The sequence below is a fragment of the Bison bison genome, unplaced genomic scaffold (assembly GCF_000754665.1).
Source record: "Bison bison bison isolate TAMUID 2011002044 unplaced genomic scaffold, Bison_UMD1.0 scf7180017864280, whole genome shotgun sequence".
NCBI lineage: Eukaryota > Metazoa > Chordata > Mammalia > Artiodactyla > Bovidae > Bison > Bison bison.
In genome coordinates, this window is record NW_011494852.1 from 4,602,095 (window position 1) to 4,620,560 (window position 18,466).

The following is an 18,466-nucleotide window of genomic DNA, read 5'->3' on the forward strand; positions in this document are numbered from 1 at the left end:
ATATATCCCTATCCCATCAGCCCAGGGATCTGGAATAACTCAGCATTGTTTGTGTCCTCCAATGTTTATTTGGGGGCAGTAGTGGGGAGAGGTCTGACATCTCATGGAGGCCACTCTGTGGATCTGTGTCTTGATGGGATTAGGAGTAGAGTGCTGCGCATGCATCAGGAATGACTGGATCCAGGCCTCAGGTCGTTGACTGCCCTGCTTTGGACTCATTTGTAATACGCCCTCTGTGTGTTGAGGTCGCTGTAGACATCTGTCCTCTGGCCTTGGAGCTCCTAAGGGATGGACAGGGTGTGGACCATCAGTGAAAGGACCACCAGGGTATGGACCAAATAAACTGAAAATTTAGCTTTCTTCCAGGGGCTGGCAAGGCCCCTGGCAGCTTTTTCAACTTTGTAGCCATGAAGGAGATCTGGGATTTTATTCAAGGGCATTCAATGTTCCCCTCTTCCCTGTGCCTCACCATTACGCCCCAGGCAAGGGGCCTTTGGGTGTGCTCTTCTCTCTGCCTGGAACACCAGTTCCCCAGATATTCCCATGGGAGGTTCCTTCTCCCCCCCTTCTAGTCTCAGCTCATGGAATTTTCTCAGAGAGGCATTTCTTTTTTCCTTTGACCACATGGCATGTGGAACAGAGATCAAACCTGGGCCCCCTGCATTGGAAGCACAGAGTCTTAACCACTGGACCACCAGGGAATTCCCTGAGAGGCATTTCTTGGTTTCCTCATCTCTAGTTTCTCCTCCTCACACCCCAGTCATTGTCACATCAATCTGCTTTATTTTCTTCACACTGCCTCCCCAAGTGATCTTGTTAGTTTGCTTTAAGACTGTCTCTCCAGCTAGGATGTAAGCTCGCCAGCATCTAGCCTAAACAAGCCCTCAACAAATTTCACCAAAGGAATAATAAATTGGGGCTTTGCCCTAAAATGTCACTGCCTCCCAGTAACTGGGAATTCCCTTGAGTCTTCTGGTCCTCATGGAGCCAAACTTGAGATTCTTATACTTTACAGAGAGACTTTCAAGCCACAAGTGGGACAAACCAGAGCTGGTTGCAGACAAGTAAAACAGACTTCACAGAGCAGGGTTCACAGTGGGGGTGAGGTAAGGGTCTGTGGCCCCAAGATGCCGGCCTCAATAGAATCCCTAAAATCACATACAAATGCCTGGTCTGGGAGTTCATCTTTCTGGAGAGGGTCTGTTTGTCTTCCATTAGATTCTCAGAGGAACTCATGACCCCGTAAAGGGTTAAGAATAACACTGACACGGTGTGGGAGATGGAAAGATGACATTTGCATCATGGTTCTTATTTGCGGCCTGTGGGATCTAGTTCCCTAACCAGGGATTGAACCTGAGCTCCCTGCATTGGGAGCGCGGAGTCTTAGCCATTGGACCACCAGGGAAGTCCCTATATCATAGCTCTTAAGGAGGGTTTCAAGGATACTTGCACTGCCCATAGATTATATACACAGTTTTACATTTTTAGTATGGATTTTTCAAAGGATTTTCTCTGGCTTTTGTCAGTTTCTCAAAAGGAGACAAGATCTGCTCCCTGCCCCCCACTATTAATTCTAAAACTCCTCATTTTAAAGTTACCAAATTGGGTTGAATTATATCCTCTGCTCTTCGGAGGACTTCTCTGAGAAATCAGCATGTCCTGGCTGGGCTTTTCCTGCCTTCTAGCTGAGGCAAACCATCCCTGAATTTCCCCTCTGTACATTTTAAACTGAGCCTAAGGTCATGACTGATCACTGAAAGCAGTTTTGGACGCTTCATCTTCAATGTTTGAGGAGCTCCTGAGAAAGTGGCTTCAGGGTCTGGGTTCTGGGGGGACTGCGGGAGGGCCATTTCGGACAGACAACCACAGGGCTGGAGTGAGAGATGAAGCAAGAACTTGGTTTCCTTACCTGATAAGGCGACTCTGTCTCCGGGATGTGCTGTTTCCGGGTCACTGCTTGGGGGTGGGGTGAGAATTGGGACTATTTTCTTGTTCCAAAGTCAGTCCCTCCATCACCTCTCTTTGGGTGGTTGTGACTTGGGAGCTTACCCTTCCCTTGCCAGGCAAGTCCTCAGAGGGTCCCAGGCCATCCCCAGCCAGCCCCACTCACCCTCCGTAGCCCCTCGCCCCCGAGGGACCAGCCGACCCAGGTAGTACACAGCCAGAGCGATGAGGAGGGTCAGCATCAGGTCCCCCAACACGATCCCTGCCAGCACGCCCGGGCTCACCGAGGAGCAGTTGCATTCTGGGAATGGATGTGGTACAGGAGTCAGGGGAGACCACTGGGAGTGGGAATTGGGAGGAGGTGTCAGTCATCGGAGGGGATGTGTGGAGAGACTGGGGAAGGGTCCAGAGGTGGAGTGATCTTTGGGAGGTAGGGCGGGGGATTGCAGGGTCTAGACCTACCACTCTGGGCCTGGACGAGGCTGAGACCTGAGGAGAGGAAAAGAAGGTAAACTGAGACACGAGGCTGTGACTGCGGAGTAGGCATAGAAGCTGGGGAGGGTGTCTCCTGATCCCCGGTGGGCACGAGAGGGACCTGGGGGCTGTCCTCAAGGCCTCTGGACTGTGTTCCTTCTACATCGACTTGTCCTTTCGCAACACTCTTAGAGTCCCCTCCCTCTGCTTCTCCCCGAGGCTAAATCTTGGGGTGGGTAGGGGCGCAGGCTCTGGGAGAGACTCATAGGGTTTGCGGGGCTGGGGATCTGCTGCAGTTCCAACACTCCCCCGCCCCACTTCGATTCTCTCTTTCCGCCCAGCTCCATGCCCTGCCCTGTGCTGAGCCCAGAAGCTGCAGAAGCCCCCAACTCACCACCCACAGTCAGAAGGAGAGATAGGAGCCTGTCGGAGGGTCTAAGGCCCTCCATGATGCAGGCAACGCTGCTGGACACCACAGTCCAAGGCGGGTGGGATGTGGCGTAGTGTCCAACCCAGTAAAGGAGGAAGTCTGAGGTGGGTGGTGGCAGGAGGGAGGAGGGGACAATGGGGGAGGAGGAACAGAGACAGGCAGACATCACCAAAGAGAATCAGGCCCAGACACCCCAGGCTGCAGCCTCCAGTGGTTAGAATGAAGGGCAATGGGCGCATGTGTCCATTCAACCTTCACCCCCAGACAGAGGTCTGCCATCGTTGTCACAGGAGGGGCTCTGGCTGACCGTGATTGGAGCTAATCTCTGCCTCTTCCTGGCTGGACAACCTTGAGCAAGTCACTCAACCTCTCTGGGCCTCAGTTTCCTCACCTGTAAAACAAGGAGTAAAATAGTACCTACTTTGAAGGGTGTTGTGGGGTCTAATGAATTTGTATCTCTAGAACAGGGTTTGACCCGTGTCAGCTTTTTATAAGCACCAGTTATATTTACGTGACAATCAGAACCTTGTAATGTTCATAGGATATTAAAAGAGACCACCAGGATATGGGTTTTAGTAATGCACAGGCACCCTGTCCAAGTGTTAATGCATTTAAACCCAAGCACACCATTCTGAGGTGGCTTCCCTGGTAGCTCAGTTGGTAAAGAATCCACCTGTAATTCAGGAGACCCTGGTTTGATTCCTGGGTTAGAAGATCACCTGGAGAAGGGATAGGCTACCCACTCTAGTATTCTTGGGTTTCCCTGGTGGCTCAGATGGTAAAGAATCCACCTGGAGTGTGGGAGACCTGGGTTCTATCCCTGGGTTGGGAAGATCCCCTGGAGGAGGGATAGGCTACCCACTCCAGTATTCTTGCCTGGAGAATCCCCATGGACAGAGGTGCCTGGTGGGCTACAGTCCATGGGGTCCGGAAGAGTCGGACATGACTAAACAATGAAACACAGCACACCCTTCTGAGGAGGTAGATGCTTTTATTCCATTTTAGAGAAGGATAAAGACACTCACCCAAAGTGACACAGCAAATAAAGGTGGACATAGAACCCAGGACCCAAAGACAGATATCTGGCCCTTAAAGAAAAAGAGAAAAGAGCCAAGATGGAGGCGAGGGAAGGAGAAAGTGGTGACCAGGCAGAGAAAGAGGGAGAAGACTAGGCAGTCACACAGATCCACACAGCACAGACACAGGCCTAGGGCTTTGGGGTGAGGCAGGTGGGGGCAAGGGGTGACACTCAGCCAGGCTGGGCTGCCCCCGCCAAATGAGGAAGTGGCTGGAAGCCCGTACTGAGGGAGGCCACCCAGGAGATGACAAGGACTTTTAGCCCCAACAGGAGAGGAGCCACAGCTAGGGAAGGAGGAACCTGAGGTTAGGGGCTATAGGGGGATGGGCCAGCGGCAGGAAGCCCCGTCCAGGCAGCACACCCACAGCTCCCCGGGCCTGGGCTCAGGACAGAAAAAGGGGAAACTGAATGCCAGTCATGGGACAGAGTCTGAGTGACCTGTTGGAGTCGGGGGTGAGTATTTGGAGTCCGGAAGAGGGTCACAGCCGAGCCCCAGGCGGCACTGCTATTAAACACTGCCACTGCCCAGGCCTGGCCGAGTCCTGTCACAGAAGAATCAACACGCCACTACCACCACCAGGTCTGGAGTGAGCAGAGCCTGCCTGCTCAGGCGTCTCAACGTGGCTGAAGCGCAGTGAGCCAGGGGCAATCAGGGACCAGAGGAAGTTCTGAGCCAGGAGGGCCCTGATCTGACTCAGGAGTCAACAGTCTTCCTCTGGCTGGGCGTGGGGACCTGACTATTGGGGGCAGGGGTGGGAGCAGGGGGCCAGGATGTGGCAGCAGTGGTCCAGTTTCTTGTGAGGATTTTGTGAGGTCCGTGAGAATCAGGCCTGCCTAGCACACAGTAAATGCTCAGTGAGTGTTAATCATTATCAATATCATTGTTGTTATTGTTACTAGCAATTCAAGGCTTCCCAGGTGACTCAGTGGTAAAGAATCTGCAGACATGGGTTCAATCCTTGGGACAGGAAGATCTCCTGGAGAAGCAAATGGCAACCCACTCCAATATTCTTGCCTAGAGAACCCCAAGGACAGAGGAGACTGGCAGGCTATAGTCCATGGAGTCACAAAAGAGTCGGACACACCATAGTGACTAAACAATTCATGTCTCCAGTTCTGGGCTCCCCTTCAGAAAAAAATCCTCCTTCTACCTCTCAGTCTCAGCCTCCTGATCTGATTCTTCCAATTCCAGCCAGGCCCAGGCTGTCCCCAGTCTGACAGCCCCACAACCCAGGCACCATCCAATCAGATGTGGCTGCAGGGCTGGGTCGGAGTCTTGGGGTCCCCCCTTTGGCTGCTGAGATGTGGGGAAGTCCGAGGTGTTCCAAGGGAATGGGCTGAGGTGGTGGCAATGTGAAGCATTCCAATATTTTAACCACAGGTACAGCTGTACTCCCCAGAAATGGAAATGGCAGCCCACTCCAGTGTTCTTGCCTGGAGAATTCCATGAACGGAAGAGCCTGGTGGGCTGCAGTCCATACAGCCCATGGGGTCGCAAAGAGTTGGACACAACTGAGTGACTAAGCACAAGCATAGCTGTACTGGAACAGACCCTAATATGCCAGTTGGTCTCCAGCCCAGGGTCTCCATCCCACTGGGGAAAGGAAGAGACAGAGATGGAGGGCAGACCCCTCCCCACAGTGCCCAACTCCAGGAAGCAGGGCTGCCCTGAACCCCACGAGATCTGTAAAGTGTCTCAGACTCTCTTGGCAGCAGCCCAAGTGTTGGGGTTGTTGACTTTCCCAGAAAACAAGCCATGGGTTGAGTCTGTGACAAACTCGCCTCTGTGGAAGCTACAGTCCCTTCCCCGACTCCCTGCTTCCATTCTCCCCACCCCCACCAGTATCCACCCTCCCCCCAGCAGCCAAGGGAAGCTTTCTGAAAAGTGAGGCAAATCACTTACTTTTTTAAATGGCTGAAGGATTTGAACAGACACGTCACCAAAGAAGAGATGTGACTAGCCGAATAACACGTGAAAAAGCGTTCAACATCATTAGTCATGAGGGAAATACAAGCTAAAACCACAGTGAAACACCACTACACGCCCACTAGAGTGACGAAAATTAAAAAGACAGACCCTGTCAAGTGTCAGCAGACATGAGGAGCAGTTGGAAATGTGGAATAGAACCACCACCTTGGAAAAGAGCTTGGTAGTTTCTTATAAATTTAAATAGTCACAGGGACTTCTATGGAGGTCCGGTGGTTACGAATCTGCCCTGCAGTGCAAGGGGCATGTGTTCAATCCCTGATTGGGGACCTAGAATTCCACATGCCTTGCATGCCTAAGCTGCTGCAACACCACAATGGAATATCCTGAGTGTTGTAACTAAGACCTGACACTGCCCCCAAAATAAATACATATATTTAAAAATTTTAAATAGTCACCTACACATCAGATCAGATCAGATCAGATCAGTCGCTCAGTCGTGTCCGACTCTTTGCGACCCCATGAATCGCAGCACACCATCCAGCAATTCCGCAAAGGAAGGCGTTTACTGCAGAGAACTGCAAACACATATTCAGGGACTTGCCTGGTGGTCCAGCAGATAGCACTCAGCACTCTCAGTGCAACCAGGCTGGTAGGGATGGGGCACCCGCGTTCAATCCCTGGTCCGGGAACCCACAACTAAGCCTACAAGCGTCAACTAAAGAACCCTGCATGCCCCAACTAAGGGCCCACGTGCCTCGGCGAGCACCCAGTGCAGCCAAAATAAATAATTAAATTTTTTTAATTAAAAAAAGAAAACATAAGTTTATATAAAGACCTGTCCATCTCTCTGTCCTCGCCTCTTTCCTCTCTTCCCCTTACTTCCCCTACTGGAGCTACACTGGCCTTCTTGCTGTTTCTCCAGTAAGTCAAGCTCATTCTCACCTCAGGGCCTTTATACCTGCTGTCCCCCATGCAGAATTTTCCTCTGGGCCTCTGGCCACTAGATTAAAGACTGTATCTCCTGGCTTCATTTGCATTTAAAAGGCCATATGACTTCACTCTGGCTGATGGGCCATGTTGGAAGTGAATGAGCAATGTATAGGCCATGGCTTTCATGGAAGGGTAGACTCCATCCTTCTTCAACTTTCTCATTTGCTGGAATTTCAATGAGGGAGTGATCACATTAAAACAGGTGGACAAGGGCAACATAATAAGGACAAAAGAGCAACAGGATAGAAGGAACCTCGGTACCCATCACATTGGAGGAGCCCTGGACTCATGAGAGGGAGAAACTTCTACCTCATTTAAGCTACCCATGGTAGGTAGTCTCCAAAAACAGTCACCAAGATTTTCTTCATCTCAATATGCACATACTATCCCTCTCATCAAGAATTACAGAGGGCAAACTTCTCTGGTGGTCCAGTGGTTGGGACTCCACACACTTCCATTGCAGGGATAGTGAGGGGCACAGGTTTGATCCCTGGTCAGGGAACTAAGATCTCACATGCCATGTGGCATGGCCAAAAACAAATACATTTTTTTTTAATTTCAATAAAACTTTATTTAAAAAAAATAGGATCACAAAACGGTCCATCCTGCCAAGTGGCAAAGGCTAGGGCTTACTTAAGGGTTTGGACTTAAGTATCTAAATGCACACACTGGTCTAGACCCCGCAGTGACATGTTTTGTAGACAAAGAAGATTGTGTGAAGCCCTGAGCTGTGAAACATGAACTCTGGGGAACCCCAGTGTGAATGAATGATCTTGCAGCCACATCTTTATGATTGTAAGGAAGATTTATAGATGTTAAGCAGCATAGGTCACCCAGTACACAGTCTCCTACATCTCAGACATGTGCATATGTAACTTAATAACTCTCATCATAAGACCTGATACTGGGTTGCTCACAGCTCGTTTCAGTTCACTTTAGTTGCTCAGTCATGTCTGACTCTCTGGTACCCCAAGGACTGCAGAACACCAGGCTTCCTTGTCCATAATCAATTCCCCAAGCCTGCTCAAACTCATGGCCATCGACTGGTGATGCCATTCAACCATCTCATCCTTTATTGAACCCTTCTCCTCCCACCTTCAATCTTTCCCAGAATCAGGGTCTTTTCAAATAAGTCAGTTCTTCGCATTAGATAGCCAAAGTATTGGAGTTTCAGCTTCAGCATCAGTCCTTCCAATGAATATTTAGGACCAATTTCCTTTAGGATGGCCTGGTTGGATGTCCTTGCAGTCCAAGGAACTCTCAAGAGTCTTCTTCAACACCACAGTTCAAAATCATCAATTCTTTGGCAGTCAGCTTTCTTTACAGTCCAATCCTCACATCCATACATGACTAATGATTCTTGTCTTGAAATTCAACAATACTGACGCAGGGACTGTCTTGGTGGTCCAGCAGTTAAGACTCCACCTTCTAAATCACAGAATGTTGGGTTCCTTGCACGGTCGGAGAACCAAGATCATGGGTGGCCTGGAGCAACTAAGAGCTCCTCAGCTGCAAGCCTCGGGGAGGAAACTGAGGTGTCCTGGTCACAGGGAAATCCCAGAGGACACAGCGTGTCCAGTGAGCAATCCCGGGAGGGCCGAGGTGCAGAGCTGCAAACTGAGCAAAGGTCTCCGCTCTAGCCATCTCAACAAATACATTTTTAAAAACTTCCCTGGTGGCGAACTCAAACCAGGGTTCTGTGACAATCTAGAAGGGTGGGATGGGGAGGGAGGCAGCAGGAAGTTTCAAGAGAGAGGGGATATGTATACACCTATGGCTGATTCATGTTGATGTATGGCAGAAATCAACATAATATTGTAAGGCAATTATTATTCAATTAAAAATAAATAAATTAAAAAAAAACCCTACCATGGTGGTCTAGTGACTAAGTCTCCATGCTCCCAACACAGGGGGCCCAGGTTTGATCACTGGCCAGGGAACTACATCCCACATGACACAGCTGAAAGATCCTTTGGGCCACAACTAAGACAAACATATATATATATTTAAGTTACAGAGCCCATTTCCCTTCCCCTTGAATCTGAGCCAAATTCATGACTTGCTTGGATTTAGAACACAGTGAAAGTGCTGCTGTGCCAGTTCTGAGCCTGGGCTGTAGGAAACCTTACCACTTTTGCTCTTACTCTCCTGGAATCCAGCTGCCATGCTGTAAGGAAGTCCAAGCTCCCTTCCTGGAGAGTGAAGTCATACAAAGAGGCCCTAGAGGATGAGATATCATGAGGAGAGAAAGGCCACAAGGATAAGACCCAAGGCACCCGGCAGACAGGAAATGCCCAGGGCTCCAAAAGATCCAGTCATCTTGGATCTTCTGTGCCCTTCCAGCCACCAGCTAAATGCAGAGCCCCTTGAGTGACCCCCAGGCAATACCACATGAAGCAGAAGAATCATCCCATCAGCTCACAGTATAGAATCATGAGAAACAATGTTGTTTTAAGCCACTACATGTTGGGATGGTCTGTTACAAAGCAGACAATGGAAACAGCCCTGGTACTTTGGGGGACCTTGTGCGTGTGTGTGCATTAAGTCCCTTCACTTGTGTCCGATTCTGTGACCCCACAGACTGTAGCCTGCCAGGCTCCCCGGTCCATGGGATTCTCCAGGTGAGAATACTGGAGTGGGTTGCCATGCCCTCCTCCAGGGAATCTTCCCTACCCAGGAATCAAACCAGTGTCTCTTATGTCTCTGGCATTGGCAGGAGAGTTCTTTACCACAAGAGCCACCTAGGAAGCCCTAGAGGGCAGGGAACCTTGCAACTACAACCAACTCTGTAGTTTCAAATGCCCTGCTTGAACTAGCTGAGTTCACAAGGTGAAGTTTGTGAAGATTTGGAGATTAGTGCACACATGATCGAAGAGGAAAGCCGAGCACCCAAATATCAGAGGGAAGGAAATGATGGAATTTTGGATGAATCTGAATGGACACACACCCGTACCACAGCTGCAAGGAAAAGTGGGAAAATGGATTTCTGAGGAGGTTGAATTCATAAGGTAAGAAATGCCTAAAAAGTAGAAGACAGCCAAAAAAAAAAAAAAAAAACTGAGATGATGTTCAGAGGGCTCTGGACGTCTGGGATAGAAGGCATGAGAATTGTCCAAAATACCAGGGGAACCAATCCATCCAGCCTGCCTTATCCTTCCTAGGTAGGATAATAGTTTGATTCTTTGGTTAAAACAAAAAGAAAAACCACAGTGAGATACCACTCCACATCTATTAGAATGGCAAACAGCAATAAATGGACAATATCTAGAGCTGCCAAGGATGTGAACAGTTGGAACTCTCATGCATTGTTGACAGGAGTGCAAAATAGTACAGATACTTTAGATAACAGTTCAGTTGTTTCTTATAAAGTTAAACATATTCTTACTGTATGATCCAACAATACCATTCCTAGGTATTTACCGAAGAGAAATGAAAACTTAAATTCACATAAAAAGCAGTTTGCCGTATGAATAGTGGCTTTAGTCATAATGTCCAAACTAGAAACAACCCAAGTGTTCTTCAGCAGATGAATGGACAACCTGTGGTATATCCATACAATGGAATCCTGTTTGGGATGCGTGCTAAATTGCTTCAGTGGTGTCTGACTCTGAGTTGGACACAACTTAGCAACTGAAAAATAACAGTGTATTTGTCAAACCCATAGAACAGTACACTAAAAAGGATGAATTTTACCCTATGTAAGTTCTATGTGCATTCATGCTTGGTTGCTCAGTTGTGTCTGACTCTTTGAGACCCCTTGGACTGTAGCCCCACCAGGCTCTGCTGTCCATGGGATTTCCCAGGCAAGAATACTGGAATGAGTTACCATTCCCTCCTCCAGGGGATCTTCCCGACCAGGGATCAAATTTGAGTCTCCTGCATCGGCAGGCGGATTCTTTACTACTGAGCCACCAGGGAAGCAAGGTTGAATGCCTCATCAGCAGATGTTGTTCTTTTCCCCTTCTACTGGAATAGCATTTGGAATCAGACATCTGGTCCCCTGGCCAAGACTATGTTTCTCAGTCTCTTTGGAGCCAGGTGAGGCCTCATAACTGTCTTCTGGAGGATAGAATGAGGCAAGAAACAAAGCAGGCAACTTCAGGTTGTGTTTCTAAAGGCAAAAGTGAGACTCTCCCTGTCTCTGCCCTTCCTCTTGGCTGGAGTGTGGCCCTGACGCTGGCAGTAGGCATGCATCTTAGACCACAGTGGCTGAGTTTTCATTCATAAAATGAAGGTCTTTTAAATATAATTAAGGTAATGCTTGATGGATTTACCAATTGTGGTTCACCCATATCATCAATGCAGTCATTACGAATGAATTAGAACTCTACAAGCTGATTTGAAGGGATTTTAACTGAGAAAAGCTAGATGCAGAGAAGTGATTCTATTGGTGGTACGAGTGCAGTGATTAAAATGAATCCCTTATAAATATATATGTATATATATGTTTGCATATTTGAGTGACAGTGGGGAAAACTACCTTAAGATACACTCAGGCTGTTAACGTTGGCAACACTGGTGACCTCGGTCAGGATAGGAGATGGGGAAGGGTAAACACAAAATAGGGTTGAATGTAAAGGAACTACGTGAAAACAACAGTGTGTATAACATGATGCCGTTTATATAAAATGATATATGTAAAACTGTGCATATCTGAATAGAAAGAAGTATGAATGTGTAGTCAAGTAAATGTCAACAGTGGTATCTCTGGGCAATGGGATTTAGATCATTTAGATTTTCTTATTTTTAAAAACTTGGTTGTCTTTTTTTTTTTACAGGGGATTTTTTAGTATATATAATTGGGGGGAAAGATATTTTAATTTCAGAAAGCATAACAAATTCAATTTTGCAGAAGAAAAAATAATAGGACTTTTTCTGCCAGGAATGGTGTTCTAAATAAACCAAAAACCATCTCCATTGGAGAACAGACAAAAATGCAGGATGAAATCTATGGGGGAAAAAATTATTAAAAGCAGCAAAACACTAGTTAGAGGGAGGGCTTCCCAGGAGGTGCAGTGGTAAAGAATCCATCTGCCAATACAGGAGATGCGAGAGATGCGGGTTTGACACTTATGTTGGGAAGACCCCCTGGAGAAGGAGATGGCAACTCACTCCAGTATTCTTGCCTGCGAAATCCCATGGACAGAGGAGCCTGGCGGGTTACAGTCCATGGGGTCTCAAAGAGTTGGACATGACTGAGCACACACACCAATAAGAGGGTAAGGAAATAGTATTGAAAACTCTGAATAAAACAAGAGTGGAGTTCAAAACTCAAATGCCTTTGGGACAAATGCCTTCTTCCATGCAAAAGATGGTTTGAGCAAAAGTAAAGGCCCAGATCCACCCAGACTGGACAGTCTGAACCTCAGCTCTTCCTTTTAAGCTGAGACCTGAGGTCATCAAGGTAAGAATGAACCAGGAGGGACTTCCCTGGTGGTCCAGTGGCTAAGACTGCACTCCCAATGCCCAGGGCCTGGATTCAATTCCTGGTCAGGAAACTAGATCCTACGTGCCACAACTAAGAGTTCGTATGCTTCAGCTAAAGATCCTACATGACAAAACCAAGGCAGATGAGCCCAAGTGTCACAACCAAGACCGGGTGCAGCCAAATATTTCAAAAAATATTTGAAAATTTTTCAATATTTCAAATATTGAAATATTTCAAAAAATCTTCTGATGAAGAGCACTACCAAAGACCTACAGCAAGCATCATTTATGGTTAAGTATTAAAATATTGGGGCTTCCCAGGTGGCACCAGTGGTAAAGAACCTGCCTGCCAATGCAAGAGACTTAAGAGACGCAGGTTTGAGATGTGGGTTTGATCCCTGGGTTGGGAAGATCCTCTGGCTGAGGGCATGGTAACCCACTCCAGTATTCTTGCCTGGAGAATCCCATGGACAGAGGAGCATGGCGGGCTATAGTCCGTAGGGTCACAAAGAGTCAGACATGACTGAAGTGACTTAGCACACATGCATTTAAATATTTAATGGTTAAATATTAAAAGTTTTCCTTCTAAGTGTGGAATAAGACAAAGAAAGATGCCTGTTGTTATTGCTTCTTTTCAACTTTGTCCTGGAAACCTTAACTCTGAAGTAAAGCAGGAAAATAAATAAAAAGTTATTGGCATCATTATTAATAGATTATGTGATTCTGGCTAAAGAATGTTCAGAAGACTCTACAGACTAATTTATTAAAATTCATAACAGAACTTAGCTAGGTAACTGGATATAAAATCAATGTATAAAAATCAATTTTATTGCCACATACCAGTCATAAACCAAACAAAGGTGGAGAAAAGTAGCCATCTATATTAGCGTAAATGATCAAGTGACTGGTAATAAATCTAACAAACTGTATGAAAAGCCTATATAAGGGAACTTTGTAAAAGACTTTTTAAAAAATCTAGATAATGGTTTGATATACCATGTTATTGGATTTGGATAGCAGTTTCCCTTGAATTTACCTATATGTTCTATCCATTCATAATCTAGATTTTAAAAGCTTTTTTCTGTGCAACTTGCAGGTGGATTCTAAATTTTATACTAAAATCAAAGAGCCAATTATAACAAAGATACTCTTAGTGAAAAACAAGGAGATAGTTTCCACCCTCGCTGATATCAAGACTTTTTATAAAGCCAGACTTCTCTGGTGGTCCAGTGGCTAAGACTCCATGCTCCCAATGCAGGGGCTAGGGTTTGATCCTTGGCCAGGGAACAAGATCCCAAATGCTACAACTAAAGATTCCACTGCTGCAACTGAGACTCAGTGCAATCAAATGAATAAATAAAAATAAATATTTTTAAAAAGACTTGTAAAGCAATGGAAATTAATTCAATGATTGGTGAACTAGAGTAGAGATTCTAGAAGTATACCTATGTACATATGGCCCCCTGACTTGTGATAGAGGTTTTTACTGCAAAAAAAGAGAAAAAGATGATCTTTTCAATAAATATACTGAGTTTGCTATCTAATTGGATGAAAATTACATTAGACTCCTACCTCATACTAAGCACAATAATCAACTTTAGGTAGATCACAGACCCAAACTGAAAAATAAAATGAAAAAGTTTTAAAAGGTAATGTAGCATAACTGCAAGGAAGAGAAAAGATTTCTCCTTTTTTAATTTTTAAAAATTGAAGTATAGTTGTTTTAAAATGTGTTAATTTCTGCTGCACAGTTAAGTGATTCAGTTATACATAGACATATTATATACATACTTTTAAAATCTTCTTTTCCATTGTGGTTTAACACAAGATATTGAATACAGTTCCCCATGCTATACAGTAGGACCTTGTTGTTTATCCATTCCATATATAATAGCTAACATCTGCTAAGATTTCTTTTTTTTTTTAATTTTTTTTAAATTTTATTTTATTTTTAAACTTTGCATAATTGTGCTAAGATTTCTTAATCAAGACTCAAAAAGCACTAACTGCAAAAGACAAGATTGTTACATTTGGCTAATCAATGTTAATAATTTGTATTCATCAAAAGATGTCTTAGAGTGATATGGTTATATATTTATATTTTAAAAGGTCTTTATTGCTTAGAGATACTTACTAAATTTTCTTTGATAAAATAATAAGACTTTTAGAATTTGCGTAAAATAACCCAAGGGGGAAGAAGTGTAGGTAGAGAGGAAATGAGATTGGCTATATACTGACAGGCTTCTCTGGTGGCTCAGTTGGAAAGAATCTGCCTGCCAATACAGAGGCGTAAGTTCGATCCCTGGATCGGAAAGATCCCTGGGAGAAGGAAATGGCAACTCACTCCAGCATTCTTGTCTGGGTAATCCCATGGACAGAGGAGCCTGGCAGGCTACAGTTCATGGGGTCACAGAAAAGTGAGACATCACTCAGCGACTAAACAACAAATACACTGACAATTGTTGAAGCTGCTAATAAGCCTATGGGAATTCATTACACTGTTCTCTCCACTTTGGTGTATGTTTTGAGATTTTCCATTAAAAAGATACCATTACCAAATGGTCAGAGTGGGAGAAGATATTTCCAACATATAATGTAGACTAAGGATTTGAGTAGGGGATATAGAAGTAACTCCTTCAAAAACAAACAGCCAACCCCAAAAGAAAAGTGAGCAGAACTCTTAAGCAGACCCTTTACATAGGAGGAAATCCATATGGCAGTAAAGGTATCAATAGGTTCTGAAGTTCAGTGGGAAATGTGAATTAAAACACCTACCCCTCAGAACTTTCTGATTGGTCCGGAGGTTAAGACTCCACGCTTTCAAAGCAGGGGACAAAGGTTTGATCCCTGGTGGGGGAGCTAAGATCCCACATACCATGCGGTGAGGCCAAAAAAGGACACCTTCCCCTCTATACCTGGAAATGACAAAAATGGCAAAATCTGACAATACCACGTGTGGGTGCTAAAAGATAGGGAGCAACCAAAACTCCCACGCACTGCAGAAGGAGTGAGTGGCAGTGGTTTAACCACTTTGGGAACAATTTGGCATTGTTATTCCCAGTGACTCAGAACTTCTGCCTCTCTATCTATATCCTAAAGAGACTGGTGGATGGACACCAGGAAGCCTGTGCAAAGCTCTTCATAGCTGTCCTACTTGCAAAGCCCTTCAAGGGAATCAACACAAATGTTCATCAGAGGAAGATGGATACGTACTTTGTAGTAGATTCACACCATGGGACATTATGTGATAACGAGAATAAATATCTTGACTGCGTAGAATAAACACAGTAGGTACTAGTACTTGTCACAACATGGATTTATCTCACAAACAGAATGTTGAGTGAAAGGAAAAAAACATATATGAAAGAGTATATGCAATATGGTTCCCATTTACATAGAGTTTTAAAAGAGTCCAGATTAGTCTATAGTGTTTAAGAAGCACATGTAGGTGGCAAGACTACTAAGAAAACCAAAGAAAGGATTCCATCAAGTCTAAATGGTGGTAACCTGTCAGAAAGGAGGAAGTTTTATGAATAAAACAGGACAAAACATTTTCTAGAATGCATCAATGACATCTTTTTTTTTCCCCACTGTGGATGTGTATGCATGAGTGTTCACTCAATGATTCATTATCCTGTGCTTTTGCTTTTTGTTTGGGGGGTTTTGTGGGCTTTTTTTTGATAGGTGTTTGATATGTCACAATAAATAAAATTTAAAAGATCTTAATGCTTGCTCATTATGAAACTTTTGAAAAATACAGCAAGATACAATAATAAAAATGAAAAAAAACACTTCACCTACATCTGAGAGACAATCTCATTACGGTATTTTGTTGTATTTCCTTCCTGTCATTTTACTGAATATATGTTTATATATTTCTGACCATATCATATGTGCAAATCTGCATGCTGCCCATCTTTGCAAACAGCTTGTATTTACCTGATCAGATCAGATCAGATCAGTCGCTCAGTCGTGTCCGACTCTTTGCGACCCCATGAATCGCAGCATGCCAGGCCTCCCTGTCCATCACCAACTCCTGGAGTTCACTCAGACTCACATCCATCGAGTCAGTGATGCCATCCAGCCATCTCATCCTCTGTCGTCCCATTCTCCTCCTGCCCCCAATCCCTCCCAACAAGGAGCTATATTCTCTTTGACTGGTCATTTGGGACCTGACCTCACTGTACACATCTGCTCTTTGCCCTGGGAAAAGAGCAAAGAGATGACCTTCAGAATAAAGTAGACACCAAAGCTAAGATTTTATTTCTCAATTCATCTATGCTCAAGAAGAACCATAGGATGAGTCTCCATTTTCCTTTTCCCCTTCCCACATGAAGAACATAGAATATGGATGTGGTGGGAGCAACCTAGGACCACTCAGGCCAGGGCACTCCCCTAGGAACAGGAGAGCCATTGGTCAAAGCAGCTTGGCTCTCTGATGCCATGAAGCCTCCATACTGACACCATGAAGCCTTGGACTGTTTATGCTTGGTCTATTGGTTCAGTTCAGTTCCATTCAGTCGCTCAGTCGTGTCCAACTCTTTGCAACCCCGTGGACCACAGCACGGCAGGCCTCCCTGTCCATCACCAACTTCCAAAGTTTACCCAAACTCTTGTCCATCGAGTTGGTGATGCCATCCAACCATCTCATCCTCTGTTGTCCCCTTCTCCTCCTTCCTTCAATCTTTCCCAGCATCAGGGTCTTTTCAAGTGAGTCAGCTCTTCACATCAGGTGGCCAAAGTATTGGAGTTTCAGGTTCAACATCAGTCCTTCCAATGAACACTCAGGACTGATCTCCTTTAGAATGGACTGGTTGGACCTCCTTGCAGTCCAAGGACTCTCAAGAGTCTTCTCCAACACCACAGTTCAAAAGCATCAATTCTTCAGTGCTCAGCTTTCTTTATAGTCCAACTCTCACATCCATACTTTACTACTGGAAAAACCATAGCTTTGACTAGACGGACCTTTGTTGGCAAAGTAATGTCTCCGCTTTTTAATATGCTTTCTAGGTTGGTCATAACTTTTCTTCCAAGGATTATGCATCTTTTGATTTCATGGCTGCAGTCACCATCTCCAGTGATTTTGAAGCCGGAAAAAATAAAGTCAGCCACTGTTTCCCCATCTATTTGCCATGAAGAGATGGGACCGGATGCCATGATCTTAGTTTTCTGAATTTTGAGCTTTAAGCCAACTTTTTCACTCTCCTCTTTCACTTTCATCAAGAGGCTCTTTAGTTCTTCACTTTCTGCCATAAGGGTGGTGTCATCTGCATATCTGAGGTTATTGATACTTCTATTGGTTAGAGAGAAATAAAGTTCTCCTTTGTTTAAGCTACTGTTTTATTGTATTCTGTTATGGATTCGTATCGTACCTAACCTGAAAGTGAAAGTGTGAGTCCCTCAGTCATGTCAGACTCTTTGCAACCCCCTGGACTGTAGCCCTCCAGGATCCTCTGTCCATGGAATTCTTCAAGCAAACCTACTGGAATGGGTTGCCATTTCCTCCTCCAGGGGATCTATGGTACCTAACCTAGCCCCTACCTAAATGTTCACATGTAAACAATTTTTCGTGTTTCCGGAATCTTAGACACATCAGTTTTAATTGGTTCATAATATTGTATCCTGTGAAAGTGTTGAATTTTTCATTCACTCATCCACTCATTCATTTATTCCACATATATTTGTTGAGCGCTTACTGGGCCCCTAGTTGGTGAAATGGTGAACAAAACTGCCTTCCTGGAGCTTACAACCTAGAGAAGGAAGACAAGTGATATACAAGAAAACAAATAAATCAACACAATAACCCTTCTCTACTTTCAGATACAGCATGTTCCCAAACATGTTGTAGAGACTAATTGCTCACTAACACCACTCACCGTTGCCCCTTTGGGACTGGACTACATCCTCCCTTGCAATTGGTTATGTGAACCAAAGAGCTAGTGTGCAGATGTGTGTCCGACCTCCAGGTGTGATCCCCAAGACCTCCCACGTATGCCCCTCCTCTCTTTCAACATTCACTGATGGAGAGGATGAGGGGTGGGAGCAAGGGAGCTAAAGGAGCCCAGAGCTGCCAGATGGGGTAGCTCTACCCCACTGACTGCATCATGCTATCCTGTGGGGGGGCGGGGGGAAAGGTTGTATCAAGCCACTGAGACTTGGGGAAGAAGACTTACTTCTTCAAGTAACAACTGCT

At 45.3% G+C, this 18,466-nt stretch overlaps 1 protein-coding gene and 1 pseudogene across 2 annotated transcripts; one reads left to right on the forward strand and one right to left on the reverse strand.

The window, feature by feature from the left end:
• Positions 1–45: 45 nt before the first annotated feature.
• Positions 46–2,957, reverse strand: TYROBP (TYRO protein tyrosine kinase binding protein). 2 transcript variants are annotated; one of them, XM_010849048.1, is made up of 5 exons: positions 2,813–2,957; positions 2,407–2,433; positions 2,111–2,245; positions 1,910–1,956; positions 46–281 (listed from the first exon to the last, which is right to left on the reverse strand). In XM_010849048.1, the coding sequence occupies exons 1-5, from the start codon at positions 2,865–2,867 to the stop codon at positions 216–218; spliced, it is 330 nt and encodes a 109-aa protein (XP_010847350.1). In that variant the 5' UTR covers positions 2,868–2,957; the 3' UTR covers positions 46–215. The 2 variants fall into 2 exon arrangements, with proteins under 2 accessions (XP_010847350.1, XP_010847351.1); XM_010849049.1 differs by having other exon boundaries at positions 1,910–1,953; positions 2,813–2,956.
• Positions 2,958–4,124: 1,167 nt separating this feature from the next.
• LOC104995424 overlaps positions 4,125–18,466 on the forward strand; it is a 17,271-nt pseudogene continuing 2,929 nt past the window's right edge.

Excerpts from the sequence above, each read along its gene's own strand:
- TYROBP (XM_010849048.1), bottom strand. The coding sequence starts at position 2,867 with ATGGAGGGCCTTAGACCCTCCGACAGGCTCCTATCTCTCCTTCTGACT. Across the intron at positions 2,246-2,406 it reads CCTCGTCCAGGCCCAGAGTG|AATGCAACTGCTCCTCGGTG; the intron begins GTAGGTCTAGAC and ends ATCCATTCCCAG. Across the intron at positions 282-1,909 it reads AGACAGAGTCGCCTTATCAG|GAGCTCCAAGGCCAGAGGAC; the intron begins GTAAGGAAACCA and ends TCCATCCCTTAG.